The sequence below is a fragment of the Struthio camelus genome, chromosome Z, assembly GCF_040807025.1.
Source record: "Struthio camelus isolate bStrCam1 chromosome Z, bStrCam1.hap1, whole genome shotgun sequence".
In the NCBI taxonomy this organism is placed as follows: domain Eukaryota; kingdom Metazoa; phylum Chordata; class Aves; order Struthioniformes; family Struthionidae; genus Struthio; species Struthio camelus.
The window spans coordinates 11,938,884-11,954,939 of NC_090982.1; the positions used below are offsets into that span (position 1 = coordinate 11,938,884).

The 16,056-nt window shown below is 48.6% G+C and overlaps 2 protein-coding genes across 2 annotated transcripts; one reads left to right on the forward strand and one right to left on the reverse strand.

Moving 5' to 3' along the window:
* Positions 1-110: 110 nt before the first annotated feature.
* Positions 111-7,029, reverse strand: LOC104152303 (THAP domain-containing protein 1). Its single transcript, XM_068927194.1, has 3 exons — positions 6,727-7,029; positions 5,857-6,052; positions 111-2,394 (listed from the first exon to the last, which is right to left on the reverse strand). Exons 1-3 carry the CDS (start codon positions 6,795-6,797, stop codon positions 1,927-1,929), a joined length of 735 nt encoding a protein of 244 aa, XP_068783295.1. The 5' UTR covers positions 6,798-7,029; the 3' UTR covers positions 111-1,926.
* Positions 7,030-10,344: 3,315 nt separating this feature from the next.
* On the forward strand, positions 10,345-11,661 carry LOC138064457 (transcription factor JunD-like). Its single transcript, XM_068927193.1, has one exon. The coding sequence runs from the start codon at positions 10,372-10,374 to the stop codon at positions 11,659-11,661; it is 1,290 nt and encodes a 429-aa protein (XP_068783294.1). The 5' UTR covers positions 10,345-10,371.
* Positions 11,662-16,056: the final 4,395 nt, after the last annotated feature.

Below are 16,056 nucleotides of genomic sequence, written 5' to 3' on the forward strand. Positions count from 1 at the left end.
CACACGTGCCAAAAGCAGAGGAACAGCTCTTTAAAATTCTCTCTCTTATCACTTTCTGAATCTGAGCATTTGCAAGGTAAGTATATAAGCACAACAAGAAGACTCAGGAACACTGATTTGCACATCTTTATGCTTCGTATTTCCAGAGGCAAAGCAAAAAACAAAACACAACAAAACAAAAAACGCCAGCATCTGAACCACAAAACTTCTCTATGAAAAGATATAAAGTGTCAAGCCAGCTTTGGCAAAGTTCAGGGGAAAGAGGACAGAGAGCAGTTAAAAATCTAACACACCATTTGCTTTTTATTTTTAACCAGGAAAAATAAAAGTACACAAAAGGATGGAACGGCATTTTTGTTCACCTTAAGCATATGAAATGGTAGTGAAAATAGATACATAGCAGGAGTGAGGTCAGAAGTGTCAAGACTGGTTCTAAACATTTCAAAATGTCATGCTAAAGAGATTGGGAGAACCTTTTAAAGCCATCATAAATAAGGCTTGATTAATATCAGAGTGAGAATTCACACTACACACAAGTTTGATATGGACTGAGAGAAGTCATTTTTCTCATATTTAATCTATCTGCAAGTGTCAGCTGTGACGGCTACAATAGGGTTAACACAATGCCATTCTCTGATTTTGAATGAGTTCACTGACACAACAAAGTTGCTTTCCAGACTTATTAGACAGTAAGTGCAAACTGTTGCACTACTTTGTAATGCTAAGCCCATTTTCAGAGAAGAATCTTAATAAGGCTGTAGGAGAGGCAGCAGCATTTGAGATATTAAAAACCAGTCTAGCACCAAGCAGCTCCCAAAGTCTAATCCTGTACCTGCCCTTTGGTGAATGCCTTTTGAAAAAAAAACAAAACAAAACAAAAAAATCACAGTATACTGCAATGAAAGTTGCAAATGCTCAGCACCCTGGGGAAAGAAAAAAAAAGTCCTTAATTTCCCGACACTATGCACATGTTTGGGATGTGAGTTAAGACCAACAATTTCAAGGATGAGGACAACATGCAACCCATTACAGTGCTTACAAGAACAAATTAACCAGGGGCTACTCTTAGTCAAAAAAGGGGTAGTGTGGCATCCTCCAGCATATTCGGGACTGTGGATTACTGCGGTATTTTTGAAAAGCAGCCACACTAAGCAACACATCCGTTTCCTGATCCTGACAATATTCAGATAATATACATCGTCAGTGCAGCACTGTTAGTTCAGCAGTGCCTTCCCGGCAAAGCCTCCTCTACGCTTCTAGTCAACTCTGTTAAAGAATTCTTCCCTTTTCCCTCAGCACACACACACGCTGGTAAAGGTTATTCCAAAGGAAAAGGCTCATTTACATACCTCACCAAAGGGATCCAGGAATTAGAGTTTATGCAGTGCTTTGAAGGCATAACAAATAGAGGTTGGAAGATTTCCCAGGCTGAAATATGCATCTTATTTTTCTCTGTACAAGATAGCCTAATTCTGCTCCTTCTGCAATCAATGAAGACTATTTCTTGGGGATCAACTGAGCCAATGCTAACTGCCCTGACAAAGCTTTGCCTTAAGCCTACCACAACTTGAACTTCATTCATTCTCAGCCAGATTCAATTCCCTGTCGCCCTGTAAGCACAAGACAGCCATTGCAAAAAGTTTTTACACATTTTAAATGCATTTAACCCTGCATCCTTTCCTTCTGTGAAGCAATCAGATTTCATAAACTAAATGCATTCTAATTCTGAGATGCTTGCATTTTCAATACATTTAAAAAGTATCAAGCTGAAAAGATAATGAAGAAAAACAAAATATGACCTCATCTGTATGACATCTTCTTTATTGACTTAGAATTCTGAGGAGTCTTACACACAGAATTAGAAAGCATTTAGTTTTGAAGCTGAACTTCTTGGCCTAGCAAAGTGAAAGCAGATTTTCATGATTTTTAGGCAGGTACTTCCACAACTTCAAAATAGTCATTGGGCAGAATAACATAGCCTTTGCCTGCCAATATGTCTTTTTCTTTCTGAAACTGAACAATCTCTCGCAGTTTTTCAATTTGTCTTTCCTGACGCCGGCATCGCTGTTGCGCTGTCTTGAGCTTCTTCCGTAGTTTTTCAACTTGTTCCTCCAGCTGCTGAATTCTTTTTCGCTGATGAACCGTATCCTCTACGGTATAGTTGTGATCACAAAAAACAGCAAGATTGCTAGGCGTCTGGAGAGGAGGCATCAATAATCCAATACTTGGATCTACAAATCTTGCATCTATTTGAGACAAATGAAAGGAAGGAGTTGATGGAGATGGCGGTAGTACAGGAGCTGCTGCTGCTGCTGCTGGTGGAGGCGGCGGCGGCGGTGGCGGCGGCGGAGGAGGTGGTAGTGGATCTTCTGGTTGTTCTGCAAATTCTTCAGGCTAAAACAACAAAATAAAAGTACATTTTCATGTTCATGCTGTTCACAAAACAACTCCAATACTACAGCCCCCATATAATGTAAACAACCAGGACAGAAATTAGTAAAACAAATTCCAAAGGCCTATATTTTCAAAACTAACAGTTCTGGGCCTGTTAATTCTCAACTGGCTACATTCTGAAAAAGCTTCGTTTTCAAGGCTCCTTGAAGCTCACAAGTCCCTGATGTCTTGAAGAAAGCAGAAACTGAAGAACTCAGAAGTCAATCTCACTTTTGAACACTTAAGCCAAATACATCTACAATTAGATGAGAAGCAAGAACACACGCTGCAGTTCTGTAAGACGGAGGTTAGCTGACCTAACAACTCATCGTTGCCATCCCGTTCCCCTTTGTTCCTCCTTCTTTTTGCTGTTTCTTACTACAGTTTAGTTTGAGCCTGTCAACCAACTTCACTCACCAACTCAGCAGAAGCAGATAATCTTCTGAGGAGGTAGAATAAGAATCCTCTCACTGAGGGGACTATAAGTTGGCAGAGCAGGAAGGCAGACATAACAAGGTCTGCTTCTTAAGGACTGGAAGTGATTGCCTCACTGTTTTGGGACTGCAGCGTAAGGGCTAGGCTTAACGAGACACGCTGAGCCAAAATGCCCAGCTCCGTGACACCAGAAAGGGAAGATACCGGAGGAGGGAAAGGTAGACCTGTGTTTACCCCTTTGCTGCAGCATGGTAAGTTGGTAAGATGACAGAAAGCTACTCACTTCCCCACCATCACTGCAGAAAGCTTCTGCCATTTTATCAAACTAAAGCAGTTCAACCAAAGACATGTTCTGAGCTCATACAAGGAAGGCGTGAGAAACAGAACTGCACGGCTAGCAGATGCGATGGAGAAGGGAGAAGCACGATTCTCCTATGTGAAAGCGGCAAAATACTAGATTGTCTCAGCAGCAAATGAAGCTGCAGTCTGTACCATTCTACCCTTGATAGGTTCAGTGCACTTGCATCGTTCAGGATGACACAGCTCTCTCACCATTTGAGTGGAGGCCAGGGGAGAGAATCACAGTCCCTCTGCCCCAAAGGAACAAAACTAATTCAGAAATGCTTCTGTTTACATGATGATTTCAAAAAGCACTCTTCAAACAAAAGAGCTTGCATATTGCTTGTTAAAGGGAAAGCCTAGAAGTTTTCAGTGAAAAAGGCACCGAAACCAATTTTCTAACTACCTATCTCCAATATCATTACTACCCATAAAACCATAAGGACATTCACAATGCGTTTTGTAGGTTATGAGTATTGTCTGCAGCTCCCAAGTATTAAGTTCCTAAGACTCAAAGCTCATGTCATCAAGTTCCTTGAGCTATCCTTCATCTGGTAAGACATAATATGCAAACAACCTAACACTTTATTTGGAGGGCCTAGCTGCCATTCTTGCACAATCTGCAATACTTATCAGACAGTAAGTGAAGAGGCAGTTTTGCAGTTGGCAATGCATGGGAACTCTCATATGTGCTCAAACACTGCTGATCACTTAAAAGTACAAAACAGCCATCTATCAGTCTTAGCTCTCAACTATAAGAAATCTCTGCTAATACTGAGCCCATCTGATTCACATAGGAAGAGTCTAAACAATTTGATCATATCAGCTACCGCTCTCAGACTCCTGCCAGGAAAATTACAAGGCAAAAGCATAAGCTGCAAAGAGAAACTCATGCTTGTTGGAAGCACATGCAAAAATCTGGTAGTTGCCAGACAGCTGAATTCACAGAGACATCTATTTCCAGCTTATATAGCACATGATAGCTTTATAAAAATGTTGTTATCACAATGTATCACAGAGAGCAGCTCGTTCATATCACTGACACATCACGAGTGAATTCTAATTATTTCTTACAGACTGTAAAAGATTCTCCTTAGATATTACTAGGAAAAAATGCAAGAATTATTTCAAATTATATGATGCTAAAGATAAAAAGTTGTATTTCAAAAATCAGTGTGAATCCAATTCCAGAAACCCAGCAGCCATTACCACCAACCTTTCTTATTAATTTAAGGTATGTGGCAACTCATTAAGATGGGCTGTGAGATAAAGCAACTAGCACTACATCCTCCCCCATAACTACGAGGTGCCCTTTTGTGCTTTTGTAGAGCAAGAATGAAACGCAGGAACACGACTCAATACTGATCCTGCTGCACCTATCCACTTTTTGCAGAGGACCGTATATACCAATCCAGCCTTTAGAGTGTGAAGAACTTTACAGTCAACTTCACACAAGTGACAAAAAAAGTGTGTAGTAGGGATACTGGGAAAGCGTAATTAAACAAAAAACTTAATACAACTCTATTTACTGGAAATTGTCTTTCCTTATATGCCTTCTGCTTGTATTCACTTGTCTGCTGCTTTTCATTTTCCAGATACTTCCCTTTTTACTTCTGCATCATTTTCAACACTGTATATAAAACCAAAAATCAAACAAGCAAAAAACAAGTTTTCCTCTGTGCACTTCATCCCACTACATTCTGCCATTCCCCAGATCTACCATCTCCAGTCTTTCTTTGCCCCTTCCTCTATTAAAAAGAGCGGGAAGAGACCTACTACCGTATATCTTTTTACGGAAATCAGGAATCGATCTTCCTAATTCTCACCTTGCAGTTATTAGGTCAAGAAGGAAGAGCTAATAACCCATTCTCCTCTCATGGTAAATTGCTTTAGTAGTACAGTGAGGAGAACAATACATATCACAGGGGAATATCATCAGACGTTCAAAGACAATAAGAGACCAGCCTGTCCTATGAGTACAAGGCAACTGTTAAGACAGAGGCGGTTTCAGCACAGACAAGCATCACGTGCAGCTACTATGCTGCCCCTCTGTATACCTGTCATTTTACCTTGGCTAACGAGAGGCCAGAGTGCTTTGGAAAGGACAGTTAAATCTCAGAACGGAGCTGAACCAAGGTTTTTACGTTAGTAGTAGCCACCAGTCAGCCTAAGAGAATAAAATGTAGTTTGGAAATAGTATTATGGAAGGCTGCATAACACTCTGAACATACCAGAAATACAGTGGCACAACTTCATTATATGGCAAAAAATTATTACTCTGTTGCTGTGATTGTTCAGCACAAGGCTTTAACCAAAATTACAATGCTGTAATTTAGTTTTTGTGCATGCACACAAAAGAAGGGGTCGGAGTCATTTCATCTCTACAAATGCTCTGGGTGCTCCCAAGGCTCAGATAGCCTGCCTCTCCGCTCCTCTCCAAACACTACCAACAGCTCTTGAACTTGTTTAGCTAACCCAGATTTCTCTTTTACAGCCCTCCAAGTACCTCTAACTGCACATGCTCCGCAGACAACGTTTACAATCCACCCCTTCTCCCCACTGCTCCTTTACATCACACCCTGCAATACAAATATGAGCAACATATATATGCATTCCTGTTATCTTAAACTAAGAGTGGTTCAGGTTTACCTTTTCACTGGGTTCAGTATAACAAAATATTGTGGGCACAGCATTTTCTTTCAGAAGCTTGTTGTTGCATTCTCTTTTAAAGCAATCGGGAGTAAAGTGTTCTGAACAAATACTGCTATACTTGGTTGGCTTGAAGTTTTTCCTTTTAACAGCTGCTTCCCATTTCTTGCAAAGGTCAGGTCTTGTAAGAGGAAACCTATAAATAAAAAGTTCTTTCAGCTTTTCTTAAAAGCTTTCTAACGTTGGGCTAGTACTACAGCTAAGCGCACGCCAGAACATCTTTGCTGCTGGGACTTACTGCGTTACCACTTCGCTTTTCCTCCAGCTGACTAATCTTCAGGACCACACGTGGCAAACAGAGCTCCCATGTAAAGGCATTGATCAGAGCTTTCGGCTCTTTGAAAAGGTATTGGGGGGGAGGGGGGGGGAAAGAGAGAGAGGGACGGGAGGGGGTTCCTCCGTCCAGAAATAAAAAACGGTGCCGTCCCTCGGCCCGCCAAAGCGCCAGGGGTACGAACATTAACACAGAAGGCAAGGCTCCGAAGAGGACGCTTGCAAGCGGCGGTCAGAGTTAAAGCTCAGGCACGTTCGCAACGTCCCGCCAGCAGCGAGGCAGCGCCGGGCAGCCCCGAGCAGCACGAACGGCGGCCGCCTCCCCACAGGCGGGCAGCGCCCCTCCCCGGGGACCCGCCGGCGCACCGCGGAGCCGCCGCCGCAGCCTACCGCTTCTCCTCAGCGGCGCGCGGGCAGCCGTTGGCGACCGTTGCCCGGCGGGGCCCCCAGGCCCCGCCCACCTCCCCTCCGCGCGAGAAGGGAGGGGGTCCGGCCCCGCCCTGCCCCGTGGCCCCGCCCCCCGCCGCCCGCGCTCACTTGTGGAAGGAGATGGGCTTCTCTTTGTCGTATCGGTTCCGGCAGCGGTAGGCGGAACACGACTGCACCATCCTTCCTCCGCCTCGCCCGCCGTGGCGGGTCCCGGGGAAGACGAGCTCGCAGGCGCCGTTAACTCACCGCCGGGCGCCCATCCTCCGCACTCCCCCCCTCCCCCCCCCCCGCCGGTGACCCTCGGAGAGGGACAGAAACGGGACGCGGCCTCTCCCAACTCCAAGATGGCGGCGCCAGCTTCAGCGCAAACTCTCGCGGTGACAGCGCGCCGCCCTCGCCCATTGGCAAGTCTCAGCGCGGGGGCGGAGCCTCGCCGCCGGGCCCGCCAATCGGACCGCAGCCTGGGAGCGTGACGCGAGGGGACTGCGGGCCCGCCCCTTCCTCCGCTTCACCCCCCCCCCCCCACCGCCCGCACATCTGGGCAGCTGCGGCCGCCGCGCCCCGCCCGGCCCCCGGGCGCCTCCGAGCGCCCCTCGGCGGCAAAGGGAAACGCCGGGGCGGGCAGCCGCGGCCGGAGACCGCGGAGCCGCCGCAGCAGCGGCCCGGGATGCCCGGGGAGCCCGAGCATCCCCCTGCCAAAGCGCTGGGGGCGGCGGCGGCAGCCAGGGGTCGAGGCATGGCAAAACTTGGTTCGCGCGAAGGCAGGAAGTGGCTTTTTGAACTCCAGAGGGCTTTCAGGTTCTGTTCCAAGGGGAAGGGGGGGGGGGAAAGGCTTTTACCAGACTACGTTGCCCCAACACGTAGTTAAATCAACGATATGAAAAAAAAAAAAAAAAAAACCTCCATGTCATTAACCAAAAGTTCACTAGCAGCCCTCTAATACCAGCAAATATTAGACAGAAATTAGGTAAATCAGTACGCCGGTAAAAGTGAGTTGATTTACTCGAAGTGGCTTCTATATTTTTCCATTTTGTGGGTCCACACTCCCAGGCTGCATTACATCACTGAACTGAACTGTCTTGTGTCAATGGACAATAGCACTTGGCAGATGAATGGCCAAAGGGCCTATCTTTAGTGTCATCCACTGCAGGAGATAACTGGAATGAGCTTTACCTCCCTATGATCGTATATTTAACCCTTACCAGAGCAAAACTGAGTAACTACAAGAATCAGCTACCATCATCACAGGTGTTTAAGACCTATACAGTGCAGTCTGATTCCTCTTTTCTTACGTACGGTGCCATAGACCAATTATCCTTTAAAACATCCCACAGATAGCAGTTCTGCAAAGAATAGTTTATCCAGGACCGCTTTCAGAAACAGCAACAGCCATCTGATCTTCTGGGAGAGGCCAGTCTGACACATCTTCCATCCCCCAGAACCGCTCCTTTTCCTCTCACACACTTTATAGTCTCCCTTTCTCTTTAGCTCCTTCAGTCCTTTTGTTTTCTAATGCGGCCTCTCTCCCACAAGATATTCCCTCTTTACTCAAATAGTTTCCTTTCTCATTTTTTCATCCAAGTTCTCCGAACTTCTAACACTGTATTCCTCTATTTGAGGATGTTCACAGACTCCTGTTTCCCAAACCTCTACCTCCTTAGAAATAGCCTTTCTGGTTTCTCTGAGGCCATCCAGGTAACTCTACCTTTCCATATACACTTCTTCCTTTGAACTTCATCAGCAACTCAGGTCTATAAGTGGCTTCTTCACTCCTCCTTTTTCCTGAAGCTATCCTTTTTCCTCTCTCAGTTCTTCCAGTTCCCCTTTGTCTCTTGAGGTCTGCCAGTCATGTTTTCCTCTTTCTCTTTCTAGATACCTCTTCAGTTTCCCTGCTTCCATTCCCCCTTGTCCTTATGATCTAGTGTACCCACCCTCTCAGCCAGCTCTCTCCAGCAGGGCTTAGTGATTTGCTCACATGATACCTTGTCCTCTTCCAGATGCCCTCCATGGTTCCTCCTGCCCACCTCCCCCAGCATTTCTGAAGCACCTCTATCCCTTTTACATGCCACCTTCCACAAGACTCCTGTTTCTCCATACCCACCAACCCTGTTCTCAAGATCTGCTGTTTACTAGCTTCTGCAGATTTTTCTATTTCTTTGGCCCGCAAATCTGCCATAGTGTCAGGGAGCAGCAAAAGTGGGGTTGCCCCACGAAGGAAGATGAGCTGGGAGTTGGGGGTGACCAGAGCGCAAGCCAGGTCCTCAGGGCACAGCAGCTGAGCAGGGCGGGCAGAGCAGGTCACTGGTAATGAGGCCTGTGGACAGCCCCCTGCAAGATAACGTGATGAACCAGGTTCAGGGTCCAGGCAGGAGCAGCAGGAAACGGTGCCGGAGACAGAACTTGAAACAAGGCGACAGTATTGGTCCAGGCACCGCAACAATGTCACTGGGGCAGGGACTGATGGCCCAGGGCTGAGCTGAAGTGGGGCTCCTGGCCCCAGAGGAGGCTGCTAAGGGCCACTAAAGCCTGTTAGTGCACTCAGGGCACTGACACACAGATCGCTGGTCTCCTGCCTGATGCTAAGTGAAAGGGGAAACACATGCCTGGGACAAACTCCTCCCTGACTTGACAGTAGTGTCTGCCTGCTCCTCCTTCTGGTTTTGGATCAAACCTAGGCACAGTGAAGGCACACTGGCACAGCCACACAAAAGCAACGGGGTCCAGCAGAGCTGAGCAGGACTCCTAGGTGCTGGGAGAGCAAGCTCTTGGTCCTGATGAGCAGAGAGGAAATGTCTGGGAAGAAAGCACAAGTACACTGCTGAAGAGTAAAAAATATAGGAAGAGATATTGGTAGGTCCTAAAGTGATGGGGAGAACAGGTGAATCTTAGGTGAGCCATGGAGGCCCTGAGTTTATTGAGTCAGCGAGGTGACTTAAAAGGCTGCGTGACTTAAGAAGAGCTCTCATCAGCTCTGTCAGGATCATGTTAATATCTCCTGATACAGGGCTTCTTTAATACACTGGGTGGGAAGTGATTTCCTCATCCCACAAGAATCTCAGTGATCGGGGGGGAATAAGTTGTCTCAAACAAAGACAAACAATAAAAAAAAAAAAACTCGCAAACTGAAAAAACCCCAGAACTTCCAGATTTCAAGAACGCTCAAAAGACGTTTCAGCTAGCTGAAGCTACTTTTCTAAATGTCTTTTGTTGCTGTTTGTTTCCTTTTCCAAAACAAAAGGTAGGTCAGATCCCTCCCTTCCCTGCGCACAGATTCGGCTCGGCCTAAGCAGCATCGTTTCGCCGACGGCCAAGCGTTTCCCCACTCGAAACTCCCAGGCAGATGCCGAGCCTTCCCCTTGCGCCCTGACGTGCCGCGCGAAACGCGACGGACCAGGCACCCCCCGCAAACCGCCTTCCCCACTTCCGCGGGGCGCGGAGGGCGGCCGAAGCCCGCCCGCACCGGATCCGCGCCGGCAGCCCCTCCGGCGGTGCATGTGCCTGCGGGGCGGGGGGAGAGGGAAGCGGAGCGCAGCGGAGCGGCCCGGGGCGGAGCGAGCTGCCCGCCCGCCCCGCCGGGGGCGGCACCGCCGCCGCTGCGCGCCGAGGGCGGCGGGCCCCGCCGAGCCCGGCCCGCGCCGCCGCCCCGCGCAGCGCAGCGCAGCGCCCCGCCCGGCCGCGCCCGCCGCCCAGGGCACGGCGGCGCCCGCTGACCGCCGCCGCGGCCGGCCGGCGACGGCGGGGGCGGGGGGCAGCATGAGCGGCGGGCGGAGCGGGCGCGCGGCCGTGAAGATGGAGGCGCCGTTTTACGCCGAGGACGGGCTGGAGCTGCTGCCCGACTTCGTGCCGCTGCCGGGTTTCGGCCCCGGCGCCGAGGCGGCGGCGGCGGCGGCGGCGGGGCAGAAGCTGCTGCTCGGCGCCGCGAAGAAGCGAGACCTGGCGGCCGCCGCCGCCGCCTCCCCGCCGCTGCCGGGGCCCTTCGCCCTGCGGCCGCCCGGCAGCGCCCGCGGCAGCGCGGCGGCCCTGCGCCTGCTGCCGGCTCCCGCCGCCGCCCCGCCGCCGCCGCCGCCGCCTCCACCGCCGCCGCCGCCGGGCTCCGCAGCCGGGGGCGCGGCGGGCGCCGGGGCGGCCCGCGGCGGCCCGGAGGCCGCGCTGGGCTCGGCGGCGGAGCTGCCGCTGCTGAAGCTGCCGCCGGCCGCCGACCTGGAGCAGCTGCTCATCCAGGGCGGCTCGGGCTTGGCGCCCGGCAGCCCCGGCCCGGCGGCGGCGGCGGCGGCAGCGGCGGCGGCGGCGGCGGCGGGGACGTTCCTCTACCGGCAGCCGGTGACGCAGGAGCAGGAAGGCTTCGCCGACGGCTTCGTGAAGGCCCTGGCCGACCTGCACAAGCAGAACCAGCTCCTGGCCGCTCCTCCGCTCTCGCCGCCGGGGCCCTGCTGCCCCGCGCGCCCGGGGCCGCCGGCCGCCGCCGCCGCCGACCCGCCGGCCGTCTACACCAACTTGAGCAGCTTCAACCCCGGCGGGCCGCTCAGCCCCTCGGGCAGCGCCTTCCCCGCCGCCTCCGCGCCGCCGCCGCCGCCGGGCCTGAGCTTCGGGGCGGCGGGGCTGGGCAGCGGGCGGCTGCCGCCGGCGGCGCGGGCCCTGGAGGAGCCGCAGACTGTGCCCGACGTGCCGCCGGCGGCGGGCGGCGAGGGCGGGAGCAGCGCGCCGACGCCGCCGTCGCTGTCGCCGCTGGACGCCGAGAGCCAGGAGCGGCTGAAGGCGGAGCGGAAGCGGCTGCGGAACCGCATCGCGGCCTCCAAGTGCCGGCGGCGCAAGCTGGAGCGCATCGCCCGCCTGGAGGAGAAGGTGAAGGCGCTCAAAGGGCAGAACGCCGAGCTGGCCGCCACCGCCAACCTGCTCCGCGCCCAGGTCACGCAGCTCCAGGGACGCGTCCGCAGCCACCTCTCCTCCGGCTGCCACATCAACGCCGCCGGCCCCGCCGCGCCGCCCCGCGAGGCGCCGCCCGAGGCCGCCGCCGCCGCCGCGCCGGAGACCAGCGCCTGCTGAGGGGACGCGCCATGGCGGCGCGCGGCGGCCGTTGGCGACCGTTGGCGGGCGGCCGCTCCTCTGCCGCTGCGAGCCCACCGCCCTGCCGAGGGCCCACGGCCGGCGGGTCGCTTTATTTTTTCTTTTTTAATTATTATTATTATTATTATTATTATTATTTATTCGCCTCTGGAGGAGGAGGTTCCCGAAGCCGGGTGTTAGGCGTGTTGCAAGGGATATTTATGTTGCACTGAGTACGCAGGCGACGTCGAGTCGAGTAGCTACGTTGGAAAGTAAGGGTCTCCGTGGGTGGTTTCGGGGTGGTTGTACTGTGTTTTGCTGTTGTTGTTGGTTAGTTGGTTGGGTTTTTTTCTTTCCCCCCCCCCCTCCCCTCAAGTGACGTACTTGAGGTCTGTAGGGATTTCGGGAGCTAAAGTAATTCCAGTTTACAGAAAGATTGAACTATATTTTCCTCAGAAGAAAAAAAAAAAAGTTTATTTCCTAATACACTTTTCTAAAGGGTGTAGTTGTGGGTAACCCTTTCAAAGTTAAAAAAAAACAAACAAACATAAAAGCCAGAATCATATCCTTTTGAAAATATCTGCGTGTACATATCTGTGTATATATATATTTAAAAATAACATGGCAATGTATATTTTCTTGGTATTGATAAAGATTTTTTTAATACGTCTTTCTCTAGAGCTTTAATTTGCAGTTTAGAGTTAAGACAAATATGCCAGTGCTCTTGCAACTAAAGCACTTGAATGGCTTCAATTTAAAAATCAAACCCTGGAGGAGAATGATTTTGTTGTAAATTTTGCGTAGGCTGAAATGTACTTCAGACTCAGTCACATGAAAATACTTTTCTAGACTGTAAGCTCCATATTTCTTGTGCCAGTGCAAACTTGGGGCATTGATGGTTATTTATTGAAACTTGAACACTTTTTGATGTTGCCTAGACCTTATTTTTATAGATGACATGTAGTTGTGAAAAGAGTTACTTTGACAGAAGAGCTTTACTTGCTCTTTTTCTTTCACTGTGTACATTTCAGTTGTGCTTGCTCTTTCTATAGTATAGTAACAACTCAGTGCTATACAGAAAAGGGCTCAGATAAAGGGGTATAATAATGGTAATTCCATTGTATTCTGTTTGAATAAATCACAGAAATATTATGGAGAAGTAGATTTATTTTTTCAGTAAAAAACTGTGTACATTTCTTCTTGTTCTACTTTATTCTAAAGAAACTTTCTGTAATAGTCTAGAGACAGAAAGAGTCAATGCTATAATGTGAAATGAATTTCTGGGTTGGGAAGAATTCATGTGCTTTATTTCTTTGCCAAGATTTTACTTAGTAGGAGAGAAAAGAAAAGGAACCATTTTCTCTGATTAGACATAATCCTCTGTCAGGTTTTGAAAGCTTTAGATCAATTGCTCAGTACTCTGATCTGCCTTGCCTTTATTGCACCTGTGTATTTTGAGCGTACCTGCCAATGAAATGTTATTGAGTCCTGTGGTTTGGTACAGTTGGAGCGATCCGTTTGAGCGCTGAAGGTCTGTCCCGCAAGAGCCCTGTCAGTACTAAGGCTCCAGTCCTGGTTTTGCCACTTCAGAGAGGGTAGAGTTTCTTGTGAGCAGATGCAGTGACCTTAATCTGTGAAAATGTACAAAAACTGTGCTTGACCTCAGAGGCAAAACTTACGTAGAGGAGTACGTGCGTGTCAAAAAGTAGGGTTTTGTGAGGAGAGGGAACTGAAGGAGAGGGAACACAGATGTCTTTAGGTGTACAAGCCATTCCTCAGATCTGTTAAACCCATTCAGCAGCTGTTAAACGTATGTGTCACTTCTACTGAAGGCTAAGGTAGATGCTTTGAAAATCCAGACGGGGGCTGTGATAGGCACACAGTTTTGTGCTTTCGTTGGTGATACGTGAATGCTATCTGGTCAAAAAGTTTAGCTGCAGCAAAGCGTGTGAGCTTTTTCCTCTAGTGCAGAGTCATTTGTGGCACACATGTAAAATGGCATAACAAAGCATAGTAATTGCAGTGTTGTGGCTGAGATGCTCTGAGGATATTTCTTAATACATATGCAAATTAGGTAGAAGCCATAGTCCTCATTTTATAACTGTTTAATCATGTAGCCAGAGCCTATTTCACTGACTTAAATGATTGGTTGTAACAGTACCTTCTGCTAGTTTTTTTTTTCAGAATTACATTAGAAATACTAATGAACAAATATGAAATGATTTGATCGTTACGCAAGGTTTAAAGACTTTTGCTAACGCGTTCTGAACTGAAGCAATCTGTAGCAATGCCTGCTACGTAATAAGTGGCTAAAAATGAGTTAGTTGTTACTGTATAGCTGTAGCCCTATTTGCAAAGATGCTGTAGGACTAGCAAAAGTGATTGAGACCCCTCCCTCCCCCTCGCACTTAGCTTATTTTGCCTAGTGAGAGAGGTAAATACACTGATACGAGATGCTTGGCTTTACTTTATGTGTCGTGATTTTTTTTTTTTTAATCCTGGAAAAATACATAAAAAACAAGTGGATGAACAGTGTGCTGCTTCAGTTCCTGTTTTTGCTGATGGGTGTAGGGCTAGATAAAGACGTCGTGGTAGGACACAGGACAATGTTATAAACACTTTTGTCTGTGCTGTACTCAGTATGCATGTGTTCTTCATTCCTTGGTATCACTTTGGTCAGAATAGGCTAGCAGTATCAGAGAAAGATGTACACTCTCTAAGACACAGGAAATTATTGCAATCGCCTTTCCCAAATGAGGGCAGGGTTATAACAGGAGGGCTACTGAGGCCTCTCAGCATGCTAATATAAGAGCTAGGAAACACCACACATTGCCTCCCCAGCATTTGAACTTTCTGCAAGAGCAGTTCTGCATCCAGCCTCTTCTCAAAGTTCTCAAAACTTGAGAACTTAACCTTTTTTGCAGCCTGCTTTATGCTCTAGTGGACGTGGTAGAAGAGCTGACTGACCAGCTCTTTCGGACGGATGAAGTGACTGTCAGGGGGTTACTGGTGAAGCTGTCTGCACCAGCTCTCTGTCAGAGGTTACTATCCTGTGGTAGAGCAGGCAAAAAGATGTGTGGCTGAGCCTCAGCATTTACCATAGAGTGACAGATACGTTCATCAGCACATCGTTTGATGTGGCATTTAAGCTGAGACACAGGATTTAACACTGATGTGACCAAAATCTGGGAATTCCTTCCCCCCCCCGCCCAGTGATTCTACTCGAGGTTGCTGCCCCCATAGCAGAAATATGAATAAACTGCTTAAGCAAATAACAACTTAAACTAATAATTCAGCAGTGCTTACCTACCACAGCTGACAGGGTCATTACTGTAGTTTTCTGATTCTTTCTTTACTGTCTTCTAAAATGTATCAGTATCCTGTCACCCCTGTAGTCTTTTAAAATCTTTAAATATGACTTCTTTAGTTTGTCTTCTCTTTTTCTTCTCTGTTCATTGCAGTGCTGCTTCTTCTCTATTTCTGTTAGAGATTTTGTCTCTGTTTTCTTTCTGAGTTTTTGATCTCTGTGAGATGCTAAAAGAATAATACTGGGTAAAATCTTTCCAATCTGTTTATGTGATTTGAATCAATATAGCTCTTTTGCAGTAACTGCAGGCATTTGGGTATCGTAAGTTTTGCTGGGGGCGGGGAGAGGGGAAGGGGGAAATCAGATTACTTCACTGAAACATCAGTATTTCTTAGCTTTCTTCTCTGTCCTTCAAAACTAACCATGTTTTGTTATACTTGTGCACGCTGTTGGCTAGTCCCTGCAAAGATTCTCACCGTGGGACTTAATTTACAGGCTACTCTAACGCCCTTCTGATTTGGTTTTGCTTTCCAGACGTGTAGCCATGACAAATCAACACTCCTCTGTTTCTCTGCCCTAGGTGTAATCTTTGCTCTGGAGATTATCTGTTCTCATATCTGTTCTGGTTGTTTGGACGTTTGCCTGTGTGGTACTGTACACATCTTGCTTGCCGCTCATCAGGAAATTTTGAATGCAGTTGAACTGATGTCTTGATCTAGCTATGACCTACCTTCCTGTCTAGGTGCTGCGGCAGGATAGTTTGATTCAAAAATGACTCTCACCTCTTCAAATTGGTATCAAAGCTTTTCTGGCCTAGGGCAGTAAAAGGAGGAATATTTGCGGTTAGAGAAGTCTTGTTCACTCCTTCCTTGGGCAGAAGGAGGGAGGAGCTACCACCAACCACTGTCTCTCCTTTCTGTGAATTCAGGAAACGTATTCTGCTGCTACTAAGTCAAATGATGTCATTGCTAAAAAAGCTGATTAATTTGTTTGCCATCATAGAATGGATAATGAAATCTCTCAGGTCCTTAAGGTCTATACGGTTGGTGAGAGGTTTTTAAAAGAACTTTCACTATAACTCTGGATAG

What these genes read in the sequence shown, in the direction of transcription:
- LOC104152303 (XM_068927194.1), bottom strand. Translation starts at nt 6,797, where the DNA reads ATGGTGCAGTCGTGTTCCGCCTACCGCTGCCGGAACCGATACGACAAA. An exon ending in AAGCCCATCTCCTTCCACAA is followed by an intron (nt 6,053 to 6,726) that starts GTGAGCGCGGGC and finishes TTTTATTTATAG; the next exon opens with GTTTCCTCTTACAAGACCTG. An exon ending in ATACTGAACCCAGTGAAAAG is followed by an intron (nt 2,395 to 5,856) that starts GTAAACCTGAAC and finishes TTGTTGTTTTAG; the next exon opens with CCTGAAGAATTTGCAGAACA.
- LOC138064457 (XM_068927193.1), top strand. Translation starts at nt 10,372, where the DNA reads ATGAGCGGCGGGCGGAGCGGGCGCGCGGCCGTGAAGATGGAGGCGCCG.